General features: G+C 40.0%; 2 protein-coding genes across 3 annotated transcripts in view; both read right to left on the bottom strand.

Annotated features, from left to right (window-relative positions):
• Nucleotides 1–2,882: 2,882 nt before the first annotated feature.
• On the bottom strand, nucleotides 2,883–9,535 carry LOC103360291 (kelch-like protein 40a). The gene is made up of 6 exons (XM_008285989.1): nucleotides 8,306–9,535; nucleotides 8,025–8,185; nucleotides 7,663–7,770; nucleotides 5,780–5,965; nucleotides 5,435–5,584; nucleotides 2,883–3,389 (listed from the first exon to the last, which is right to left on the bottom strand). The coding sequence occupies exons 1-6, from the start codon at nucleotides 9,419–9,421 to the stop codon at nucleotides 3,278–3,280; spliced, it is 1,833 nt and encodes a 610-aa protein (XP_008284211.1). The 5' UTR covers nucleotides 9,422–9,535; the 3' UTR covers nucleotides 2,883–3,277.
• Nucleotides 9,536–12,699: 3,164 nt separating this feature from the next.
• hhatla (hedgehog acyltransferase like, a) overlaps nucleotides 12,700–23,097 on the bottom strand; it is a 13,652-nt gene continuing 3,254 nt past the window's right edge. The window contains exons 2-13 of one of the 2 annotated variants that reach the window (XM_008285987.1): nucleotides 22,096–22,223; nucleotides 20,652–20,719; nucleotides 20,442–20,555; nucleotides 20,012–20,032; nucleotides 19,624–19,818; nucleotides 18,440–18,649; nucleotides 17,184–17,355; nucleotides 15,920–16,064; nucleotides 15,766–15,801; nucleotides 15,473–15,674; nucleotides 14,157–14,298; nucleotides 12,700–13,929 (exon numbers count right to left, since the gene is read on the bottom strand). In XM_008285987.1, coding sequence (XP_008284209.1) covers nucleotides 13,787–13,929; nucleotides 14,157–14,298; nucleotides 15,473–15,674; nucleotides 15,766–15,801; nucleotides 15,920–16,064; nucleotides 17,184–17,355; nucleotides 18,440–18,649; nucleotides 19,624–19,818; nucleotides 20,012–20,032; nucleotides 20,442–20,555; nucleotides 20,652–20,719; nucleotides 22,096–22,201 — 1,554 coding nt within the window. In that variant the 5' untranslated portion in view covers nucleotides 22,202–22,223 and the 3' untranslated portion in view covers nucleotides 12,700–13,786. The remainder of the gene's footprint in view (nucleotides 13,930–14,156; nucleotides 14,299–15,472; nucleotides 15,675–15,765; nucleotides 15,802–15,919; nucleotides 16,065–17,183; nucleotides 17,356–18,439; nucleotides 18,650–19,623; nucleotides 19,819–20,011; nucleotides 20,033–20,441; nucleotides 20,556–20,651; nucleotides 20,720–22,095; nucleotides 22,224–23,097) is intronic. The other variant, XM_008285988.1, reaches the window with a different exon arrangement.

Raw genomic sequence — 23,097 nt, 5'->3', positions numbered from 1 at the left:
CGAGCGCTGCCAGCAGGTTAAAGGTCATTTGCAGTAAAATATGTCAGTAAAATACGTCATCTACAGAATGGATTGGCACATTTTTCACGGATCCTGATGCTGAATCCTAATGAACTTTGTTTTTTCTTTTTTAGCCTCATCTTTCTTGAGGTTCACATTTGCAGTTTTGAGTGAAATGTCTCACCAACGACAGAATGGATTTCCATCAGCGTTTGTTTAGACGTTCAAGATGAATTGTAGTAATACGACTGGTTCCTTAAAGACGCCCTCTGCTGAAAATCTATCTTTATACCTTGTTAACATGCCAATATGGTGTTTTCTGTTCGCTGGAAAACATTTCATCAGTGAAATAAGCTGCCAACAGCATGGCTGAGCATTTCTACCTTGAAGCTGCAGAGTACCGATGACAAGAAGTCTGGGTTTCATACATAACAAACCAAAACAATCCATCCTGTCAGCTTAGAGGATGGAATTTTCTTCATCGTTATTCTTCTTCAGAACTGTTTTCTGGTTTATGTACAGCTGAATTTATCTTATTTTAGACCTTGCCGTTGTGTAGCATAGAGCAGTTTTACAGTGTTTGAGCATAGTCGTAGGTGAGCTGGTGTGCTCGAGGTGCAGCAAGTAGCAGATGGGCGGGTGGGTAAAGAAGCAGGGATTTCATAGAGCTGCACATTTTAAAGGAAGCAATGTTGTAGAGTTACATCTAAGCCAGTTTAGGGCAGGAAGGGATGATTTTCATAAAAAGATATATATAAATACGTGATTTTAATGCACAGAGAGGAGTTTTTAGGGATTTAACCAATAATCAGAGAGAGCGCTTAAAGGTGGAGTATGCGATTTAAAGACAACACAGAGTAAAATTCAGTGAGCATCTTCTGGTGGTCTACTAGCTGTCTGTTTTCATGTAGGGATGCAAAGTCTGAGCAGTTTTCTCAACAGATACTCGTCAGCCTCATACATCAACACCACAAAATGAATTCAAATCAAGTGATTGTGTGTCACAGCCCCACTGATCTGAATGCAGTCACATGACACAGGCCCACCTATTTGTCACATCACTGCGGTAACCCTATTCAGGACTGTTGGGGTCTTTTGGACCCCAGGCCATGTGGTTTAGGTGACAGGTATTATTTTTTTATTTTTTAAGATATTTTTTTTTAAATATAAAAAGAGGGACATTTGTCATGCATTTGAAACCAAAAACACGTCAACTTATCAGAACATTTATTTAACATAGTATGAAAGTCTGTAATGAATACCAACAAATATTTTGCATGTGAAGAGTTCATTTGCAAAAACAGATAATTCCATTTTTGTAGATTTTCAGAAAAGAGATAATATCAATCAAACTCAGTAGAAATGACAAAAATAGAGATAACTTAAGTGCTATTGTCTCAGGTAGACGATGGAAATGTGGGTTTTCTGAAGGTTTGTGAAGATGGAGTTATCTGTTTTTGCAAATGAACTCTTCAGATTTTCTTTCTTGGGGTCTAATGGAACCAGAAAGACTATGTGTAGCGACATGAAAGTCCTGAATATGGTTAACAGTTCACTTTACACCCATAATGAGACTAACGCAGCAGTCAGAGCTGTGGCTGGTGAGCATTAAGCGTCACTTTGTCATGGTGGCACTTTACCAGCTAAACTCCCACAATGCTCTCTCCCTGCAGGCCTGACCGCCTCCTCCAGTCGCTACAGTATTAAACAGTGAAAGTGGTGCACCTGGTGGAACAACAAGGTCTTACAGCTAAACCACAATGCATTTTCTGACATGCAAATTTTTTTGTCTTCTATCTTGTCGGTTTTCATTTTTCAACAATTAATCATTAACATCCCTAAAAGAATCCACCTGTTAGCACCAGCAAATGGGAAACAAAGTCACTGGGACTGATCCACACAATACTGATGACTGTGCACGTCCAAGCTTGAGCATGAGACAGGAGGAGAGGAAGAGGGATAGTAAATCTAGCACACTCTAACTAACTACATATGTAAATATACTGAACTAACGCTTTCTCTGGAATCGCAGACTCCACCTTTTCCGCTCGTATCATGATCAGGTTTATTTTGCCAATACTTTCAGTTCAAATACCTGCAAAACTGACGACATCCCCTCTGCTTTAGCTGTACTTTGTGTTTAGAATAAATTATAAGATGTTAGATTAGGAATATAGTAATCATTTAACCTGCCAAACATCACCATGCTAGTGTTTCCACCGGGAGCACATTCAGATCCAAGCATCAGACCCAAAGCGCAGCCTGCTGCCAGGTGGACTCAGCGTTTTGTCTGATGTAAATCCAATTTATCAACTGACTGACATCATGCTTGGTGGTTTTCTGTTCCATAATGTTTTCAGACATTTGTTTGAAGCCACGTTCTCTTCGGATTAGACATGTTCATTTGTCCACATGTACATACAGTGACAGCGTCTCTTCCCATAGCAGTCATGTTGATGTTTACTTTTAGTTCCTCTTCTTGTTGTACCAGTGTGTGTGTAAAAGTGAAACTGAAGTAAAATGAACTGAAAGTACCTCAGACTGTAGGTCACACACAGCTCTCGTTGTATATAACGTTTCCCTACAAATGTGGACAACGCATTGTTTTCTCAAGTGTTTTATGGTGATACTTTCAGTGCTCAGGTGTCAGCTGGAAATCAATGTTTACATTTCAAACTGCTCGTGGTGTTTGCGTAATGTCAATGTAAAGTTGACGGTGTTGACAGTGTCTCTCATTTGTTGCCATGTAAACATTTTTAAGCAAATGTGGTGTACTGTGCAGTATGTGGAGTCAGATGTAAAGGTGTCTATGAACAAAATGTTAAATGAAGAGGAATAAAAAACCATTTGCACTGTGGATAATGCTTCACTACACGTCACTGACAGAAACGGAGTCATCCATCGTCTTTATTTCTATTTAAATAAAGCATTACAGGTAATAAAGACACTTTATGACATAGTATAACAAAACACAGATGTACAAATCAACATTTTAGTTTCTTATAAAATAAATTTGGCGTCATGTTCTAACTCATGTCCTTCTCCTCCAGCTCTACTGAGCATGTATCTGTCGCCCCCTGCTGGACAACACGAGACAAAACAACTCGATGCTGATTTCGTAACACTTCTTTTTTTTTCCCACCCCCAGAGACCAAGTTCAAATATTACCCTGAAACATTACATACCCTCATCTAATTTGGGCCAGTGTCCATAATGAGTACACTCATTTGCCTCCTCGTTACATCATTAACCTCACAGCACCAGCAGTTCAGTTCAGTTATAACTTGGTGAGACGCAGAGTGTTGAGAGACACTGGAACAATGGTGGATCCTTCCGCATAGCTAATCTCACGCAAAATCCCATTCCAGCACTTTTCTGGCTCATCATACCTGCAGGAAAGATAAATATGTTAATGCTGGGTGCCCTTATAGCGCCTTAAGATAGCATACAGTAATAAGAAATGGGATCTCAGCAGCGTTAGGATCAAATAATCCTGATTTATTTACCCGCTGTCGGAAGAGATTTGTTAAACTACTTGCATCGTCTGAGCTCGATTGCCACGTCACTGCTAGTTGACAACGTAAAGTTAAACCTAACGTATGCCTTTTAGTTGGCCTTTGATTCACTGACACCTTGACCTTTTCTATTACTGTGTTGTGTTTTTGTTCTTCCTGTTATTTTATTAGTTCTATTTTGTTTCAGCCTTTAGTTGGCTTTTCTTGTTTTATTTCATTGTTATTATTTATTTTGTCTTACTTAACCTCTTACGACACATATGTGAACATTACATTTTGGGTTATATTACCACAGTAGTTAATTTTTTAATTTTTCTTTATTTTAATTTTGTTTTTATTATTTTATTATTGTTATTCATTTATATTTTTAATATATATATATTTAGATATTTTTATATATTTTTAAAATATATTTTTATTTTCTTCATATTTGTTTATTAATAAAAAAATAATTCTAAAAATTGCATTTTAAAGGAGCTCGAGTCTTAGGAGGTTAACTGTGCAGCACTTTGGCACAAACTTGCTTTTGAATGTGCTTTATAAGTAAATTTGACTTTGACTCATCAGCACGGATCCCTGTCATAATCAGGATTTATGCTCTTTAATAAAGAAACGGCCCAAAGAGCTTTTCACAAAGCAGTAATTATAACTGATTGATGAATGATTGATGGATTGCTTCACTGCGTTTCAGACAAATGTACTGTGATGACAGTACAGTGCTACTCTGTCATGCATTATCCCCCCAACACTGGATTTCAATATCCTCCATCTCCAGAGAATTGGCACAAATGGGTTTTGGTGTAACTCCATTAAAATGACACGAAGAAAGGAGGAAAAATTATAGAAAGTTGAATTTTTGTAGTCAAGGATTAAGTTTGTCTCCATTTTTACCCCCCAAAAAGTATAGAAAAATACGAATTTCACTGCAGAAATTCCAACAGAAAATACATAGCTAAAACCGCGGTAATGCCACAATGAGCTGGATTACAACCACTGTGATAACATGTAACAAATTAGATATGATATCTTTATAATTTCCCAAAAAATGCCCTGAAAAGAACAAAACCAAAGCTCAGCGAGTCGCCTAATCTCTGTAGCTCTCAACCTCATGGCTTTAGTTTTTAATATAGATGTGTATCTCTGAAAGCAGATCATAAAAAATGCTGTTTCATTCACAAACAGCTTATCCATAATAACTTTATATACCAGCTTGACACTGCAAACATCACTTAAAGGGGAGATAACGGCGCATTGTGAGGGTCTGTTTCCAGCCGCAGATTAGTGCGCAGGAGGAATAAGCTGTATTGGGGTTTGACCAAAGGACAATGCTTGCTGCTATCAATTAATTGGCTCATATAATTGGTTTTGGACGTTATTGGGATTTGTTGACAATTAGAAAACCACAGGACTTTACAAGACTTAAAGGTTGCTAATTAGACCTTTGACTTTATCACCATGACTTGGACATGGTCAGTTTGTTTGGATAATGTCAGATTGTTCCGTGTTATGTTGTGCTGAATAATAATTTGTCCGTTAAAAGTTATCAGGTTAGACCTTCGTAAAAATGCATCTAAACTTTATCCGTCATTACAATATCCACAACGTATGAATATGCAACACTTTGTTCATTGTAAAAGTTGAACTACCAGCTACAAGATGTCTCTACATCCCTGTAAGTCTGGAGTACAGACTACGAAATGCTTGGAAATACATCGATTTAGATTTTAGGTCAACTCAAAGAAACTTCAAACATTTATTTGAGAGGAAGAAGATTCTGTGTTTTTGTAAATGGTCCATGTAATGTCGATCGTAGGAAGAAATCTTTCAGTTAAACAAGAAAAGAGCTTTGTTTTGAAGTTTTTCTTTCCTTTTTTTTGCAGCCATTGTGGTCACACTCGTTCTGTGTGGTGGGCTCTCACCTCCAGATGTCGGTCATCTCTGTTGGGACGGGCTGCTCACTGGTTTCACTGGGCATCATGGCAAAGCCTCCCACAGCGTACAGGAAACCTCCCATAGAGACCAGGTTGAGGGAACTGCGCTCCTGAGGAAACTCTGTGAACTCGGACCACCTGAAGCGCAACAGGACAATAATTAACCACACACACATAGAGAGGGTTAAATAAGCTGCATGACTCCCGACTGGTGATCTAATGATGCATTATTCACACTCACTGAGTCATTTCACTACTGTGGACAGATGCTTCACCTCATAGCCACAAGATAAAAAGTGTGTCACATGGAGAAAACACAAAGAGCTGCCTCACTTGTTAGTGGCGATGTCGTAGACCTCCACGGTGCTGGTGAGGCCTGAATCTATGACTCCTGTGGCTGCGAAGATCTGGTCGTTGTGGACGGTGATGCCGAACAGAGAGCGAGCCGTCTTCAGAGGAGCCAGGTCCTTCCACTCAAACTTAGTGGGGTTGTAAACGCTGACTCTCCTCATGCATTTCCTGCGTAAAAACATTTAATGTGGTGTGTTTATTACATGAAGTTCAGTTTACTCATCAAGAGGAGAGTCTGGGAGTTTTAGAAGATAACCGACTAAGTCATCTGGTTTAGGCTGAGGTTGAGATGTTTTTAACAGAAAGGCAGGGAAGATCTAATGACTGATGGTGTTGTGTTGCATCATGGGAACTGTAGGAACCATCCATCCATCCATTATCTATACACCGCTTAATCCTCACTGGAGTCATGGGGGGCTGGAGTCTATTCCAGCTGACTCAGGGTGAAGGCAGGGGACACCTGGACAGGTCACCAGTCTATCACAGGGCCACACTTAGAGACAGACAACCAAGCACACTCACATTCACACCTACGGACAATTTAGAATCGCCAATTAACCTCAACATGTTTTTAGACTGTGTGGGAGGAAGCCGGAGAACCCGGAGAGAACCCACACTGCACGGGGAGAACATGGAGACTCCACGCAGAACGATCCTGGGTGTCCTCACCGGGACACGAGGCAACGGTGCTAGCCAGCGCTCCACCTTGTTCCTTGTACCAGTATTTTTTAAAAGCTTGAACTGTACTTAAGATGAAAATTGGGGTTATGTGACTTATCTTGACCAGCAGATCTTGATTTTTGACTGTTCACTTTTTAATCTGCGTCTTGTAAATCCCATTTTATAACAAACTATTGAGCTCAATCTAATACGTTATTTATCCACAAAGGCAAGTAAATTTTGAAATCAGACAATTATGTGCATAAGAGCTGTTTAGAGATGCACTGATCTGATTAAAACTTGTTTTTTTAAAAAATAATATATACAATTAAACACTGAGGTGTTCACAGAGCAGAGACCTGTAATTATTCATGTACCAAGTTCAATTGATTGCAGTATAGAGTTAAATATGAGGTTTATTATTATTATTTAATACAGTAACTAGACTTTTCAATACTGTATGATGCTGTATGCTGTGTTTGTATTTTGTTGCAACTGTAATCAACATTAAGTATATCTGTAGATGCGTGTACATTTTCTTCTTTCACAGTCTGTGAGCCGTCGGCATAAACAATAAATAACAATGTGTCTTTGATATTTATGATCCTGAGTTAAGATCTACACACTTTAACACTAAAAAAATGTATTCAGCACTAAAACACCTCAAGCAACAAAGGATTATATGGATTTGTTTTTATGGATTGGGAGCATTTACTCAAAAATGTATGACAAATTGTAGTTCTGTACATATATTTTAGAAGCCAAGGAAACATAATTTAACTTAATTGGGAAAAGAACAAAAAGAAAAGAAAAGAAACAAACCAACAAAAAGACCTAAATCAAGTCGCTGCTGTAAACAGTGTTTCGTGAACTTTTGGTTCATTTCACACCATCAGTTTTTACAGCAGCCTGCTGTAACGGCCATTCTTGATTTTTGCCCCCAAAAAGCATCAGATTTTGTAGTTTTTAACCATATTTTGGGAAAATGTTGCACTGCTGTTAGAATTTGGCTTGTTAACAGTAATTTATTAGAGTGTAGACGTGAATGATGCCCTACGTTGGTTGGTAGAGCACCAATGGAGACGACGCCCAAGAGGGAGCATACTATGATATAAATGGTAATACTGTGCAGGTGTTGAATGAGGAACATCAAATAATTATCTTTTTATTATGGTGAAATAGATGAAGTTCGAGGTGCCACTTACTTGCTTTCAGACTTTCCTCCAATCACATAGACGAGTCCTTTGTGTGACACAGTTCCATGTCCGTACACTTCATAAGGCAGAGGGTCCGACTCTCCCCATTTAAATGACCTGGAAGTAAAGAGGGCGATGATGATGATGATGGAGGTGGATCGCCAGACTCATGCAAAAGCAGTTCTGAGAGGAACAATGAAACCGTGTCTCTCCAGATTTGATGATTTGAATTTTTCAGATAATCTTACTTATGAAGTAAATGTGTTTCAGTGTATTAGGAGGAGGGGGATATTTCCAAGAGAGATGGTTGTAATTTAGACAATAGACAACAGCACTAAAGGTTTGTATTAAATGGAACATAACAAACTTACTGTCTGTCGTAGATCATGACTGAGTTCAAGGCGTGCTCTCCATCCTTCAGTTCCTTCCCTCCAACAACAAAGATGGAGTTCTCAGCTTCCGTCAGGCCAAACAGACAGCGAGGGTTGGGTTGTGAGGGCATCCCTAACCACTCTGAACTCACTGGGTCAAACTAGGGATGAAAACAGTGACGTGTGAGGAATTAAACACAGAACAAATACGCAAAATAAAATGGAAACCATGTATGAGGCACAGACTAAAGAGCTATAGATGGCCTTCGTGGACACGCTACCTGTAGAAAGTAAGAGCTGAAAGGTTCGTCTTTGTCCTCTTCGTTGTAGATAAGTCCTCCAACAACAAATACCTGGTTGTGGCTCGTCACCAGGCTGCTGTGGTTCTTGGGAATTTCTGTGGATTCTGACACCACAAAGCACTCATTTCCTACCGGGTCGTAGGCCACAGTCCCTGTGCTACTGATCATAAGTAAGAGGTCCATCTCAAACATCCCAAAGCGAGGGTTGTTGTTGAGGATACCCGGCAGGTACCCTTCATCATCCTCATCGTCGCTCCCCTCTCCCCCCTTTGCCTCATCGCTCTCCAGCTTCTTCGGTTTGGGGAGACGCCCCTTGTGAGCGTCTTTAACGAGATCCAGCTCCTTCTTGATCTCCTGGCTGAACCGGATGTACTGGTGACGCTCCACTTTTTCTTTCAAGTAATCCAAAGGTATTAGCCTGAAACGAATGCAGTGCAGCAGCTCTGGCAGATCCTTAAGCCGGTTTGTTTCATCGTGCCCGATCCAGTCCATGAGAGATTCAAACACCAGCTCTTCCCGGTCAACGTTAAGGGCGTCCGAGGTGATGAGGATACCTAGCTCGCTGGCGCCGAGCAGCAGGAAGTCCTGGTCCCTGACAACAACCGGGTATCGTTCGCAGATGAACTCTCTGGCAGCCAGAGCGAGCCTGGGACAGTCCAGCAGGAGCCCTAGTCTAAAGATGGCCAGGCAGTTCCCCAGCACCAGCTTCTCCTGCAGGTAGGTCACACATACAGAGAAGATGGAGGGGATCTGGTACATGTTGGCAACCATGAAGATATCCTGGACGTTCTGCTCCGTCAGATTAATGTCAGATGTGTAAAGGTAGCGCAGGATCATCCCCATAACACCAGGATCCACATCTTTGAGAACAATCTCCCTCTTCTTGCTCTCCTCCAGGTCCGACAGGAACATGGCCTTGAAGAAGGGGCTGCTGGCTGCCAAAACCAAGCGGTGGCAGGGGAACTCCTTGTCCTGGATTTTCAGAACACAGTCCACAAACTTGTCATTCTCCAAGAGGTCACACAGTCCGTCCTGAAGTAGGGTCTGCTGGTACATTCGAGGCTGCTCCACCGGGTCTATAGTCATGGCAGCCATTTTGTTCTGTCGCCTTGTCCCGGTTGGGTTTGGTGGGCTCCCTGCTTACTCCCCACAACGGAGCAGGACTGTCAGTGTTCACGAGGGCCGCTTGGATTGCTGTGAATAGCCTCCACGAGTTGGTTGGTTGGTCGTTTGGCTGGTGGCTGCAGCTGTCTGAGGCCGTCAGTCGCTGTGGAAGTCAGGTTTATTTATAGACAGGACCCTGATACAAAACTGAGGAATCCATTTTGGTGTACGGGAAGGAGGGCCGACCTGCTGCTGCACCACACAGACCCCCACAGACAGCTGAATGACGGGGGTTGTTAAATCCAGCAGAACAACTCACCAGGCAGCTTTGATCACTGTGACATTTTCAAACACTTTTTCCAAGTTGTCATCGACTCGATTAGTGAAAGCGGCCACAGTGGCGACACTCACACTGAGCAGTTTTAGCATTTATACCAGTGGAGGTGTATGACAGTGAAGGCACTAACAGTTAAAGGAAGAACCACATGTTACATAATAAATGTCCTCTGATAGCAGAACTACTTGTGGTTTAGAAAAACACAGATCAAGTGTGGGTTCAACACTTAAATGTACTGATTATTCATAGAGTACACGTAAACCTTCCTCAGGTTACAAGAACAAGTGACACACTATATATATATATTTACCACATCACTCGACACAGCCTTCTACTCAATAATCAGCAGGTGACACACTGCATGTACTTTTTGTTCCTTTCATTTAAATCCCCACACAAATATTGAGCATGTACGTTTCAATAAATGTAACGAAATACTAAATAGATGATATTACGACCTGAATTCATGACGATTATGATCCAAGCACACACATAATATGTATTTAATCCTGTGAATCAGGGATAGATCCAGAGTGAATAACAATGCTGGCATCTACTGGCTGAAAGTGACAACATGAGGAATGTGTCAGAAGAAGAACCGCAGATGCTAAAGGTAGAGAACCGGGCCAGTTTTGAAATTAAACAGGAACTGTTCTTCCTTCTCTGTTATGACAAGGCCAGTAAAAATAAGAACATGTGAAGATAGGGTGCTATTAGAGACTTATTTATAATATGTCACTTGTAGCAAAACTCTTCATGAAGATTCACCAAACAGTTGTAAATGTGAGGTTTCCAGTAGGAAATGTTATGTTCTGATTGTGGGAATAATACTTTAGATCCATTTTCCTGCTCTTTTTGCTGTTCTATATTTTGTTATGTCTTTAAGATACCTCAGGATCAGACTGTCACGATATCAGATTATCAAAATACGATTATTGTGGCCAAAAGAAGTCATGATAATAATATTACCATAATATTTATTAAAAATGAACAGGAAACATCAGTCAAATCCATCTTCAACATTGCTTATTGTGAGTTTTGTCTCTTTTATTTGGCAAATTAATTACACTGAAAGCACAAATGTAGGGAAGTAACAAGAGTCTGTAACCATAATTGTATATATGAAGAGTTCATTTGCAAAAACAGATAACTCCATTTTTGTAGATTTTCAGAAAACTTTTTTTGTTGTTGTTGTTTGCTTGAGATAAAATCAATCAGACTGAAGTTGAGTGGATTTGACTCAGTAGAAATGACAAAAATAGCGATAACTTAAGTTTGATTGATATTGTCTCAGGTAGACGATGGAAAAGTGGGTTTTCTCAAGGTTTGTGAAAAGGCAATTAGATGAACTGGTTAACAAAAGACTGACCAAGCCTAATATCTGCAATCAATACAGTGTAAACTAAAACCATTTGTGGGAGCAGGGGATGGGGAGTCAATACATTTTTTTGATGAGAAGTTACACTCTTTTGTGTGTAGTGGAAAACTTCAGTGCAGCTTGTTACTCTTGTCTTTTTATGACCTTCTGGCCTCTCAGCACATTTGTTTTTTTTTAACCTGTGATAACAAGCGGCCTCTCTGTAACCTTACGCGTGTCTGAAACCTTTCACACTTCTGTCTAGCCCTCACCGCAAGAACTGCTGTTCTTCTTAGAAAACAGGAACCCACTCTGTGCTATGACTGAAAGTTTGATTCATCCTGTTGTTTCTGTCACACTCTGATCTGCATTCTGTGTGTTTGCCATTGCAAAGAGTAAAACTCACAAAGACTTTAGATGTCGAACAAAGTAAAACAATGTGTCAAAGGGAAAAAGATTTCTGCAAAGTAATGTCAATGAAATAAAAATATAAAATGCAGTATAATTAACTGCATACGTAGGTAACACAGGTCAACTAGTTGGTTCTAGAAGAGACTCCACGAAGAAAGATCCCGGGTGTCCTCATCGGGACGTGAACCGGCGACCCGATGCTTACTTAATGCATAATTTGTGTAATTAAATGTCAAAGACGCCCATTTTAAGATATTTATTTGTGGTTACTCTGCATCTCACTCACGGAGGACTTGCTTCAGTGGTGTTAGTGCAGATGGGATGTCCTAAAATAAAAACAATCACATAATCCTGCCTCGCATCAATAAAGAAATATGATCAAAACACTCCACTGCAGTGATATTGCTCAGTTACAGACTGTAGTAGAAGCTAGTGACTGCATCATCTTCTTCTTTCTTCTGTTTTATGGCAGGTGGCAACCAGATAGTCATTTGTGCTGGATTACTTACAGTATTATCCATGTGTAATCGTAGCATATCAATATTTCATTCTTTAAATTTAATAAACTGCCTAGACCAAAACCTGGCTTCAAAAATTTTGTAAATGTAAATGTGCTGAATCAAAATGTAAAGTGCATAAGGTTATGTCACCTGTTCATTAGTTGTAGAAACACTTATGAACACAGAGTAAAGAAGGCCTTCTGGGTTTTCTCAGCAGAAAAAGCACAAGTTGAACTAATCACATTAATGAAAGCTCTGCACCAGGTATTTTTACCAGTTATCAGGCAGATAAGTGTAGTTTGTTAGAAGTTTTGGTGGCTTTAAGTTGGGCAGCACCATGAAATGCAGTTTACAGTTTGAACTACTGGGTAGAAAACATGATTTTTCAGATTTTTTCATGCTTTCAAATAATGGATTTTGTGACGCAATAAACCTAATTGTGCAAACAGGGAGATGCCGACACACCTGCACACACCAGTGAAAGTTATTTTTCATAAGGTACCATGCCATGACCCGCTTTGGTCAAACTGGGCCATCTTGTGGTGACACTATGAGACCAATCAACACAATCCAACCGGAACTTTTTCATCCATTTCAAACTAAATGAATGTAAATGTTTCAATGCAGATCATCCCAGCAAAAAACAAATAACATCACACATTTTACTTCTGGATGAAACAAAACTTTATTTCATGTGAAACGTGTGACATGAACACCTCTGAACAAAGACAGAAAAGGCATTACAATCTGCATAAAGTTTGTCTTTTCTTTTTTTCTCCCTGCCAGCTGCACTGAAGACACACAGCAGGTTTTGGTGACAGGCAGGATAAGACTGACCCACATTCCCTGCTGGGCCTGTTGCCTTTCATAGCAAACGGAGGGCCTGAATCATGTGAGGAGGGCGGAGGGAAGATTATGCCGAAATGCCAAACGGACAGAGATCTCCCGCGGACACCGTGGTTGTGGATTAAGGCAGACGTTCTCCAGACAGTGACCAAACTACATTCAATTTTCCAACATGACAAATGACCTAGTACATTCTCAACACTAAAAAACAGTAGACTAACCCATACAGTGTGTATTATTTTTGTAAATATACTTTACAATCAGCTGCAAGCTATGTGGACGATCTCCACAGCACCCTTTGTTTTCCTTATTGCACTCCATTTGTGACGCCCTGAAGTTTTTTTTTTCAAGTTTAAACCCTTTCAGTGTGATAAGAAATTGTTATAAATAGAATCAAAGGCAAAATTAAGAAACTATCCAACTAAAACTAATGATTATGATGATTATGATTCAAGGAAAAAAAAGGAAAAAACTTTGAGAGAAATTCAAAAATGAGCAAGAACGCAACCACACAGAGCAAAGTAGCTGTTCCTTTAAAATACTGTGTGTCCTTATATATATGCTCTTAGATATAGCTTCATATTTTTTGGCAGGCTTATTATAATATGTTAAAACAATCTTTTGTTCAGATAGAAGACAAATACAAAATGCACCATCGGTGGGTTTGTGCCAAAGAACGTGGCGATTATCTACAGCAAGTGCACTTGAGGATATTTCACAGTTCAAAACATTGCCTCGCTTCTGACAGACAAAAGCAAAAACGTCGGCTTGTGAACGATGGAGGTGCTGACTGGCTGCTACAGTCCGGTTCTGTTGCAGTTCGCAAAAGGCCGAGGATGGGACCGAGTGAGGGCCTGTTGACCACGAAGTCTGTGAAACTTGTTTGTTGTTGTTTGTTTGTCTGATTATTCTGCTTTTTCTTTGTCACCCTCTGCTGGCTTGGCCGGCTCGGGCTCCTCCAGCAGGGCCTGTTGTCGCTCCCTTTCCTTCACCAGCTGCACTCCGCAGTAGGTCACGAACAGCACGGACAGGGTGGACAGAGGGAAGCCTGAAGAGAAGAAGAACGGAGAGAAAAAGGAAGAGAGGAAGACATAAGAACAGAAAAGCACAACGTTTACAAGTACAACCCTTTTACTCTCTGCTGCAGAAAGAAGAAAGAAAGACGCTGAAGTCGAGTTTCTTTTGCTTTTGATGTCTTTCTGTGTTCTTCTCGCTTTGACTGGAACTGACAGAAAGACCTTTGTTTCCTCATAATACAAGCCTGTCGTTCCTCACCTTTGAAAATCAGTCTTCTGCCCACCATTTTGGCAAACTCCAAGCTGTTGAGGGAGAGAACGTTGTAGAGGATGATGGCCCAGAAGTTGGCAGCGTTGAACACGCCGCGGATCCTACGTGACATGGCTTCACCCATAGCACCCTGAAATCACACGACAGACAGACGGATTTAGGTCTCTGGCACATAATAAGCACAGAGTTTTGGTCAGTGTTGGTACTTCTGATTCATCTGATTAACGTGGACAGTTTATCTGCGATCACTTAAACACTAGTTTTATTCTGTTTAACCTGCTACGAGGATTTGTGAAATGAGTCTGGAAGCCAATTCTGGTCCAACAGGCATTCAGTGTATCTCCAAATTTGGAAGTTGGACCTCAAAGTGAAGTCATTTTTTAAAAAAAATTTTTGCATGTTTGATTCACACAGTGAGGAAAAAAGAAAACCATGACCATGTTCAGGTTTGCTTTATTGTATTTCTGTGACTAATAAATTTTATCAACAGACATGTAGTTGAGAAAAAAATGAGTGAAAAAATGAAAAAGTATGTTGTCTGGAGGCAGGGAAGCAACTTTGTAAACCATTTGAACCTCTTAAGACCTGGCATCCACAGTGGACATCACATTTTGGGTTATATTACCACAATCGTTAATTTTTTCAAAATAAATGCTTTATTGTTTATTATTTTTAATTGTATATAATAATAATAATAATAATTTTATATTTATTTTTAAAATACTTTTATATATATTTAATATATTTTAATTTCTTTATATTTTTTTTTAATTAAAAATACATACAAAAATACATTCAAACAAGAGCTCAGGTCTTAAGAGGTTAAAGCAGCAAAGCTTTATTTTAATGGGAAAAAAATAATAATTGTGTGATTTTTACTCACAGAAATTAGTTTTAAGGGTTTAATGAATTACATTAAAAACAGAGAGGCTGTATTTGCAAACTGTTTACTGTGTCGGCTGCTGTTTTGAAGAATTACATAAAATGTCAAGTTTAAGAAACTATACCTGAGTTACTAAGTAGGTAATCTGACTTTTTTTCCCCTTTTGTTTTACTCATCGGGAATCAGTAATGAACAGAGAACTGACTTTTTAGTGATATATGAGGAACTCTATATCCTGCAGTTGTTTACTGAAATCAATATATATTCATAAATTCTAAGTTTCTCAATGAGGGAGGAGGTGCATGTGATAGTTTTAGAATTTTTAGTCAAATTATTTACCTTTTTAAAGGATAAAACCCCATCAGACATAATAGTGAGAGTATTTTCACACATCTTCACACGTGCCTTTGATATTTCTCACCTCTATGGTAGAAAATGGTGGAAGGGAGAAGAACTTGGCCACCCACAGCTCAAAGTTGAGGCCGAAGCAGTTGAAGAAGGACCAGATGTAAACCAGCTCACATGGACCCAGCCACAAGGTGGTGATGGCAAAAGTGCAGAAGGTCGCAAGAAGTTCTTTGAAGATTTTGTCATGATCCCCGCCGATGTAGTCGTAAACATACCTGCAAAATTCAGAGCAGATTTAATGCAATGAAGGATCAAAGGAACTTCTCCAGGTTCTGTCATTTAAACCCGTGAATTCAAACCACTCACTTGCACAGCCAGTCATTGATGCCTCTGTCAAAGTGCCTATGAGAGACAGACATTTGTGTTAATGTTTCACACAATTTCAAGGGTTTAGCAAAGTGAACAAAGAAGCTACAACGATTTCTCAAGGCTGCACACGACCAGGAAAAGCCGCACGTACGTCTCAGCGAAGACGTAGAGCATCGTGATGCACTTGGGAGGCTGAGGAGGGTCCAAGTGGTCCAGAGTGGACACGGTGTTGATGACACCGAACATGACGGCTGCCTTCACCCAGTCGTACACCAGGTTGGAATAAGCCAGTCCAGCTGCAGAGCGTAACAAAATGATGATCAATTCATGTCTGTGTTAAAGTTTCATTTTTGATAAACACAGAATGATTTAGAAATTAGTACAATGTCTGAGGACACTGGTGGAGTTTTGTGAATATCAAATCAGCCGATGTCTAAAAACAGTGCTGATGTTGTCGTTCCTTGTGATTTTGAAGCATTCATTTACACCAGAAGTGTGTTCTCATAATATTAAGTTGAAGCATTGAAGTAAAAGTTCTGGTCGTCTCTCTGACTCATGTATTATTATATATGACATGATTAGATTGTTAATTATGAAGCATCAGTGTCATGTTGCTGTCGTAGCTGCTGCAGGTGGAGCCAGTTGGAACTATTTTATATACAGTTTGATACACAGACAGAGGATAGATCTGTTTGTAGTTGTTCTTTAATGTTTGATTTCTGCTGAGATATTAGATCATTGGGACATTAACTGAAATCAAACCATTTTAGAAGTTTAGAGGGACAAAGTACTATCTGATGGAGCTGTTAACAACTCATAGACATTTGAAATGTGACCCAGAACACACACTGGTTCTTGTAAGAAGCCAAAAAGGTCAGAAAGCAAAGTTTTAATCTTAAAAATGTGTTGTATTTTAAAAGTTTGATAAAATCAATCATGTGAGAACTTTCGCCCTAAAAGTAACTAAACATGTCAGATGAATGTAGTAGAGAATAAAGTTCAATATTTCCAGCTAAAATATAGTGAAGTCAAAGTACAAAGCACCTAAAAGTGTGTTCTAAGTACAGTACTTGAGTCTTAAGGCTTTTTTCTGCTGTATTTTTACACTGGAAACAACACAGTGGAAGGAAATAAACCACACTACAAAAATTTTATATTAAATGGCATGAAAACTGAACAGCTGAAGCAAAAATATATCAACTACAAGTGCAAAAACAATCTATACTATTTATGAAGAAAACTGAAAATCTGGCAGAAGGGGTGTCAAAAAAATATGTTTAAAAAAAACCCAACAGAATACGTAAAACAAAACCCCCCAAAAATAGTAAAAAAAAATAACAACAAATCTCTATAGAATAATTGTAAATAATTCTATTTGTGGCTAATTTAAAGCTGTGTGATTGTCGTGGACTCACCCAGACACCAGTCAGACAGCTTGGTGACCAGCTTCATGTCACTGGGGATGGTCAGGATGTACAGATAGTGGAAGAAGACGTCCACCACCAGAATCACTCCCAGGTGCAGCAGAGCCTTGGTGGTGATGTTCCACATCTCTCTCTCCTTACGGGTCAGCTGAGTGTTGTTCGCCTGCAGAATAAAATCTTTTAGCAACGTGAACAAACCGCAAACTGTGTAATACAGGACAATTATCATACTCTTTAGGTGAAACAATATTCAATGGTAATTTAAATATTATTACAATAAAGCACTGACAGTAAGCAGATGACAGATTTTTAACCAACTCCAAAACAAAAATAAGGAAAAGTGAACACTCTACAGCAATTTAAATGACACTATACTGCAATTAGGATTTTAATTCTTACTTTTAAAGCCCTTTGTGACCAGACCCCACCATATATATGAGAACTACTGTCTCCTTTCCAACCAGTGTGCAGCCTGAGATCTGACTGTTCTCACCTCAGTTGTGGAAAAGTGCCAAAGTCACTTCACCTTACTGCTTCGGTGTCTGTTCATGAATCACATTGAAGACTAATTTATCTTACTGTGAGGTTTTCTAATAAATGTTCTTTACATTTTTAGGTCTACTTTTGTCTGTTCATTCACACTGTATTTTATTCTTCATGTTACACTTGAGTCTTACATTGCTCTATTTTAAGTTTGCAGATGTTTTTTCTACATTTTTTTCTTGGTCTTTTATTTTCTGTATTTATTTTTTATGTATTTTGTCATCCATACATTGTTCCAGCCTCTTATGGGCAACTGTGTATTTTATTGTGAAAATGTTATATTTGTTGTAAACCACTTGATAGCACTGGCTGTGGGTGCTATACAAATAGTTTTTTATTATTACTATAACCAGGTTAAGCCCTTTTTTTTTTTTTTTTTTTTTGCGTCGGAGACTTTAGCCCCTGTTCATGGGACGTCAGCTTAACCAAGTGAGCTATCACAGTGCCCTGTTCCCCTTTTTTTTTTTTTTTAAATTACATTCAAAATGATTTAAGGCATAGACGCAGCTATGTTAGATGAAAAGACAGCATTTAAAATAATTGAAATGAAGGTATCGATGGGCCTACAGTGTCCAGTTTCTGCCCTTGATCCAGGTTTTATACGCTGTCAGGAGCCTCTGCTATGATGTGCACTCGTGCGTCACAGCTCAATAACTCAGTCACAGATCAGTCACAGGCTCCAGCTCTAGATCTTCAAACCTCACCTGGGCGTGAAAGAGGTCGAACGTCATTATGGGTCCAAAGAAGAAGAACGGGAGGTAGAAGTTGTATTTCAGCAGGTCAGAGAATTTGTAGTTGCCGTCCTTTTTCTCACAGTTCTCTAAGGCAAAACTCATCCCGCGTATGATGCTGAAGCCGCAGCCGCCGTAGAACAAGATGTCCTGCAGGTCGAAGGAACCCGTCACCAGGGACTCCTGCAGGAGGACAAGAAAACATCACTGCTGTGCACATGGACGACAACGACAAGTGGCTGAATTGTCTCTCTTAAATGTGTTTTATGTAGAATTATTGTATGAGGTGTGTGCTTTAATATAATGGCTGTTCATTATATACAGAGCTTGACACATTTATTAGACCACCTGTCTCATTTGTTAAACACTGTATATATATATGTACACTATCCGGCATCATGAAGCACTTTAATTCACAATCAGGTCTCGATTTTTTACCATTTTGAACAGGAATGAGGAATTCCAAACTGAATTCACCTTTTTATACCCAGATTTGAGCCACTGGGCTTCTCTGAGATGTCAGAAATGAATCAAGCATAACATTCAGCCACTAAAAGTATTGCCTGAATCGCACTTTACAGACACAACAGCACTTTAGGGTAGGTATAACCCAGTCTGGCTCCATTTATATCACCACTGTCTGTGTTTTACTATTGTTGTTTTTACTTATTTTATTATTTTATTGTATTTCCTTTTCTTTTTCTCTGCTCTTTTATACGTTTGTTTCCCCGTGTGTTTTTCTTTTATGTGTGTGGGACACTGGATGGAGATTAGCCTTGTGCTAAATCCGGCGTATTTGCTGCAACCTGAGATTGTACGTTCATTAATATGCAATGTCAGGTCCAAGTAAACAAACAAATAAATAAAATACATCTGAAAATTCATGGATAGCAATAACAATTCAATAAAAATATCATTTGGTTTTAAGAGCTTCTACATTACAGAATTACAGTATATAAGAATAATATAAGAAATTATTTTAGTAATTACCAATGCTGTTAATTCAGGACATAAACCTTACACTGGGTGGTGGTCTAATACATTTGTTAAGCCCCGTACATCACCACATACTGGACATGGATCCTTCTTCTGGTATCTAAAACTTCTCCATCAAACTCCCAAGAAGCCCCAGAGCATTCGGTGGACCACCCACTCACCTGCCAGGAGTTGTAGGGCTCCAGCTTGATGGAGGCCAGCGTGGTCAGTCCCGCGACAAAGCACATCCATTTCCTCTTAACCAGAGCGACGCTGTAGAGGATGATGCAGTGAGACAGAACCAGAGCCATGAAGGTCCAGCCCATCGTGATCAGGACTGCCAAACCACCGTACACGCCAAAGATCAAGGATCTGTGCTGTGGGTAAGAAGGGGCCAGTGTCAGCGTGGCATCATTATTTGTTTTTACTAACTAATAATTTGCAGCAACACGTATGAAGAGTGGCGTTAATACATTAGCTCTACTGCATCGGCAACAACATGTACATGAGTGGTTTTAATGAAACACGTGTCAAATGTTATAAAAAAATTTAAAAGTTTAATAATGTTACCTTACATCCATCTATACCAATCTTCATTGTAAGCATGAAACAAGACAGAGAACATGTTTAAAACACAAGGAACTGTTTTAAATATGTCAGTGTAGTCACAGGAAATCATCTAAATCAGAAGGTGAGCGAATGCAAGTCATGCATCAAGTCAATAATGTGCTGGGTCTTGAGAGTTCTGTTTAAATAGAATACAAGAGAATAGAATTTCATGGAGTTTAACTGAATCTGAAGAGCCCGAGGTGCAACATAGCCGATATCAGACGCTGAATGAAACCTGCTGCTTGGCCTTGACTGGAGCAGAACTTCATTCAGAAACACACACATTCAGCAGAGTGTATAGAAATGAAAGAGGCATGCAGCTGTATGCAGTCAGGATACAGAGCTATCTCATGAGCACTTCCTTTTATAAAACGCACACGCATGCACGCACCTTTGGAGCCACCAGGGTGAATATCTTGGCAAAGATCACGTGACCGGCGAGAGCGAAAAGGATGTGATTGCGGAATGTAGAGAACCACATCATCCACTCGAAGTCCGCGACATCCTGCGGCAAAGCAAAGCGTATTAATAACACATGAGGACGCTCACTTATGGTGTCTGTGAAGAGGCAGAGAGTTTATTAAATATAAGAGCGACTCACCATTTTCCTGCCAAAGTAATGCCATCCTGGTTTCACACTTTCTTTAAAGGCCTTTCTGTTTACATTGTCTGAATACAGAAGAAGAAAAAAAAAAACAGGTTGATCACCACAAAAAATGTAAGAATGTGAGCATTATGAGGAGTGTTTAATCAATAAAGCAGGATTTCACATCATTGCAGAGCCTTTATGTTGGGAAATACTAAGTCCAGGCTTTATTTTAAGCATTTTTACATCATCTTACTAATCCTCTGCAAAAAAAAAGCTTCTGCAGGTACTCTCAGTCTGAACAGCTTTGGTGTAATTGTTGGATTATTCACATTAGGGTGTGAGAGCGCATTCGGTCCATTTGATAGCATCAAATATTACATAATACACTCATTGTGGAGCTTTTCTATTTTTGAGGCTGACATGGACTCTCATACGGTCATAATCCTGTTGTAGGAGATTAGCGCTGCAAAACATGAACACAGAAATCATTTTTAACAAAATACAAAAAAAGGACAGTTAAAGTCATCATAAATGCAGCGGTGATGTCAGGAACTTGAGTCAACAAATGCGATCGCCCCCACAGCAGCTCCTCCAGCGTTGCCTGATTACACTAATGGCTGTGAAAAAGGATATCAAAATGTGAGGTCAGTCAGGGAAAGCCTCTTACTTCTGGGAACGCGGCCAGATTTCTATTACCAGAGTACAGTGCTGCTGTGGCGTGCAGACCTGAGCATCAGGAAAATGCCCACAGCCATAAATGAGCATTGGAGGAAGCAGAGAGTGAGCACTAAAGAAGGAAAACCAGGCGGAAAGATGAGGCCGGACTGTGACAGACAGTACCAGCCTCCAGTTTACACTCGGGCCATTCAGAGGCCAGTTTACGGAAAATGATTTCAGGATGAAGGGTTTGGGATTAGCTGGCTCAGAGTAGCTTAAAATAATTTGAAAGTAAGTGGACCATCTTTTAATTGTCTTCATATTAATAAGAGCATGCAGGGATTCCCTGGGGGGGATCTGCTAAATGAACTTTGTTCCACATAGCTTGAAAAGAAGATCCCTGTTACAGCTGAAGAACCTGTTTTTATGCTCATGTACATTTGAGTCTTTCAGTGAGATCTACTGGATTGAAAGTCTTGAAGGGCGACATTTTTCTTTGCTTGTAAAGTTGGAGGATCTGCTTGAACTGTGTCGCTCCGATTCGAATGAATTTCTATAAAGATTAGATTCAGACTTTATTGTCCCATTCCACTTGATTTACATCCACAGGACATTAACAGGACAAAACAATGTTCACATATCGGTATTGTTTCCGCTCCGTCCACATCACCTGGGCTTTTCATTCAGTGTTGCAATAATAACAAAACTGCTTATTGATTCTTTAACTCTCCCCGACTTCCGCTGACGGTGTTTGTGTGTGTGCTTTTGGACATCTCTCCACATGCTGCGCCCCACTCACCACTTGAAGCTTCAAATATCCAACTGCTTGCCCATATCAAGGCCCCGCCGAGCACGGCTGTGTAGAGATACAGCTCATATCTGGGGAGGGCAGCCTTGATCCCCATGGTGGATCTGCACACTGGACGCCTGGCGGGTTGAAAAGCAATCAGCTGTACAATATTAGAAGGCTTAAGGCACGCGTGTGGATTAAAAATGGACAGATTTAAAGCTGGAAAAGTTATAAAAAGAAAAAAAAAAGTGAGGCAGAATCAGGGTTTGAGGGGGTGATTACTCTGCAGGAAATAAGTCAAGTGAGCGTGCACTTGTGTGAGAAGCAGGAAGTAATCTGCACCTTTCATATACAATAACAAGCTATAGCACAAAGCAGTTCAGGACCAAAACAACCAGTGCTTCTTTAAGGGGGAAAAAAAAAGCTGCACTCCCACAAGAAAACCATTATGTTGACTGTATTGTTTAATGTGCCAACAGATTCTGGCACATGTTCCTCATGTCTGGTACAAACCAAGGCTGCTTTAACGAGGTGGCATTTTACTAATAAGCCTCTCAGATCGGCAGGGCAGTGACTTAAATAGGACTGCAGAGCTCCGGCTCCTCGGAATCAGCACCGTCAGCTGCGCAACTCTACCTCTCCTTCCTATTATAGCCCTTGCAGTTGGTCGGCTGTGCAGCAGGGCAGCTGCAGTGCTATGTGATCTGAGAGGCGCTGGGGACTCACTTCACAGAATATTTAGCACTGACTGACTGGGATGACCAAGAATGGTGCATCGGAGTAAAGAAAAAAACAACAACAACAAAAAAACAAACAAAGAAACAGATTGGACTTTACGGGTGGAGAGAAAAAAACGCATGTGGCGCACTTGGAGAGCAAGTTAAAGGAGTTGAACAAGTGCGGCATGCCAAGATGTAACCATGGACCCCAGAAAAGCGCCCTGCATACAGATCACTGCTCCATGCACACAGAAGTCCGCAACACACAGGCTCCTTGGCATTGATTTTTTTT

The sequence above is a fragment of the Stegastes partitus genome, unplaced genomic scaffold, assembly GCF_000690725.1.
Source record: "Stegastes partitus isolate 25-593 unplaced genomic scaffold, Stegastes_partitus-1.0.2 Scaffold425, whole genome shotgun sequence".
Lineage (NCBI taxonomy): Eukaryota > Metazoa > Chordata > Actinopteri > Pomacentridae > Stegastes > Stegastes partitus.
The sequence above is the reverse complement of the archived record's forward strand: the minus strand, read 5'-3'. Positions and strand labels throughout refer to the sequence as shown.

Coding starts and splice junctions, on each gene's coding strand:
- LOC103360291 (XM_008285989.1), bottom strand. CDS start 9,421: ATGGCTGCCATGACTATAGACCCGGTGGAGCAGCCTCGAATGTACCAG. Junction 8,186..8,305: donor TCAGCTCTTACTTTCTACAG/GTAGCGTGTCCA, acceptor TTTCATCCCTAG/TTTGACCCAGTGAGTTCAGA. Junction 5,585..5,779: donor TACGACATCGCCACTAACAA/GTGAGGCAGCTC, acceptor GTTGCGCTTCAG/GTGGTCCGAGTTCACAGAGT.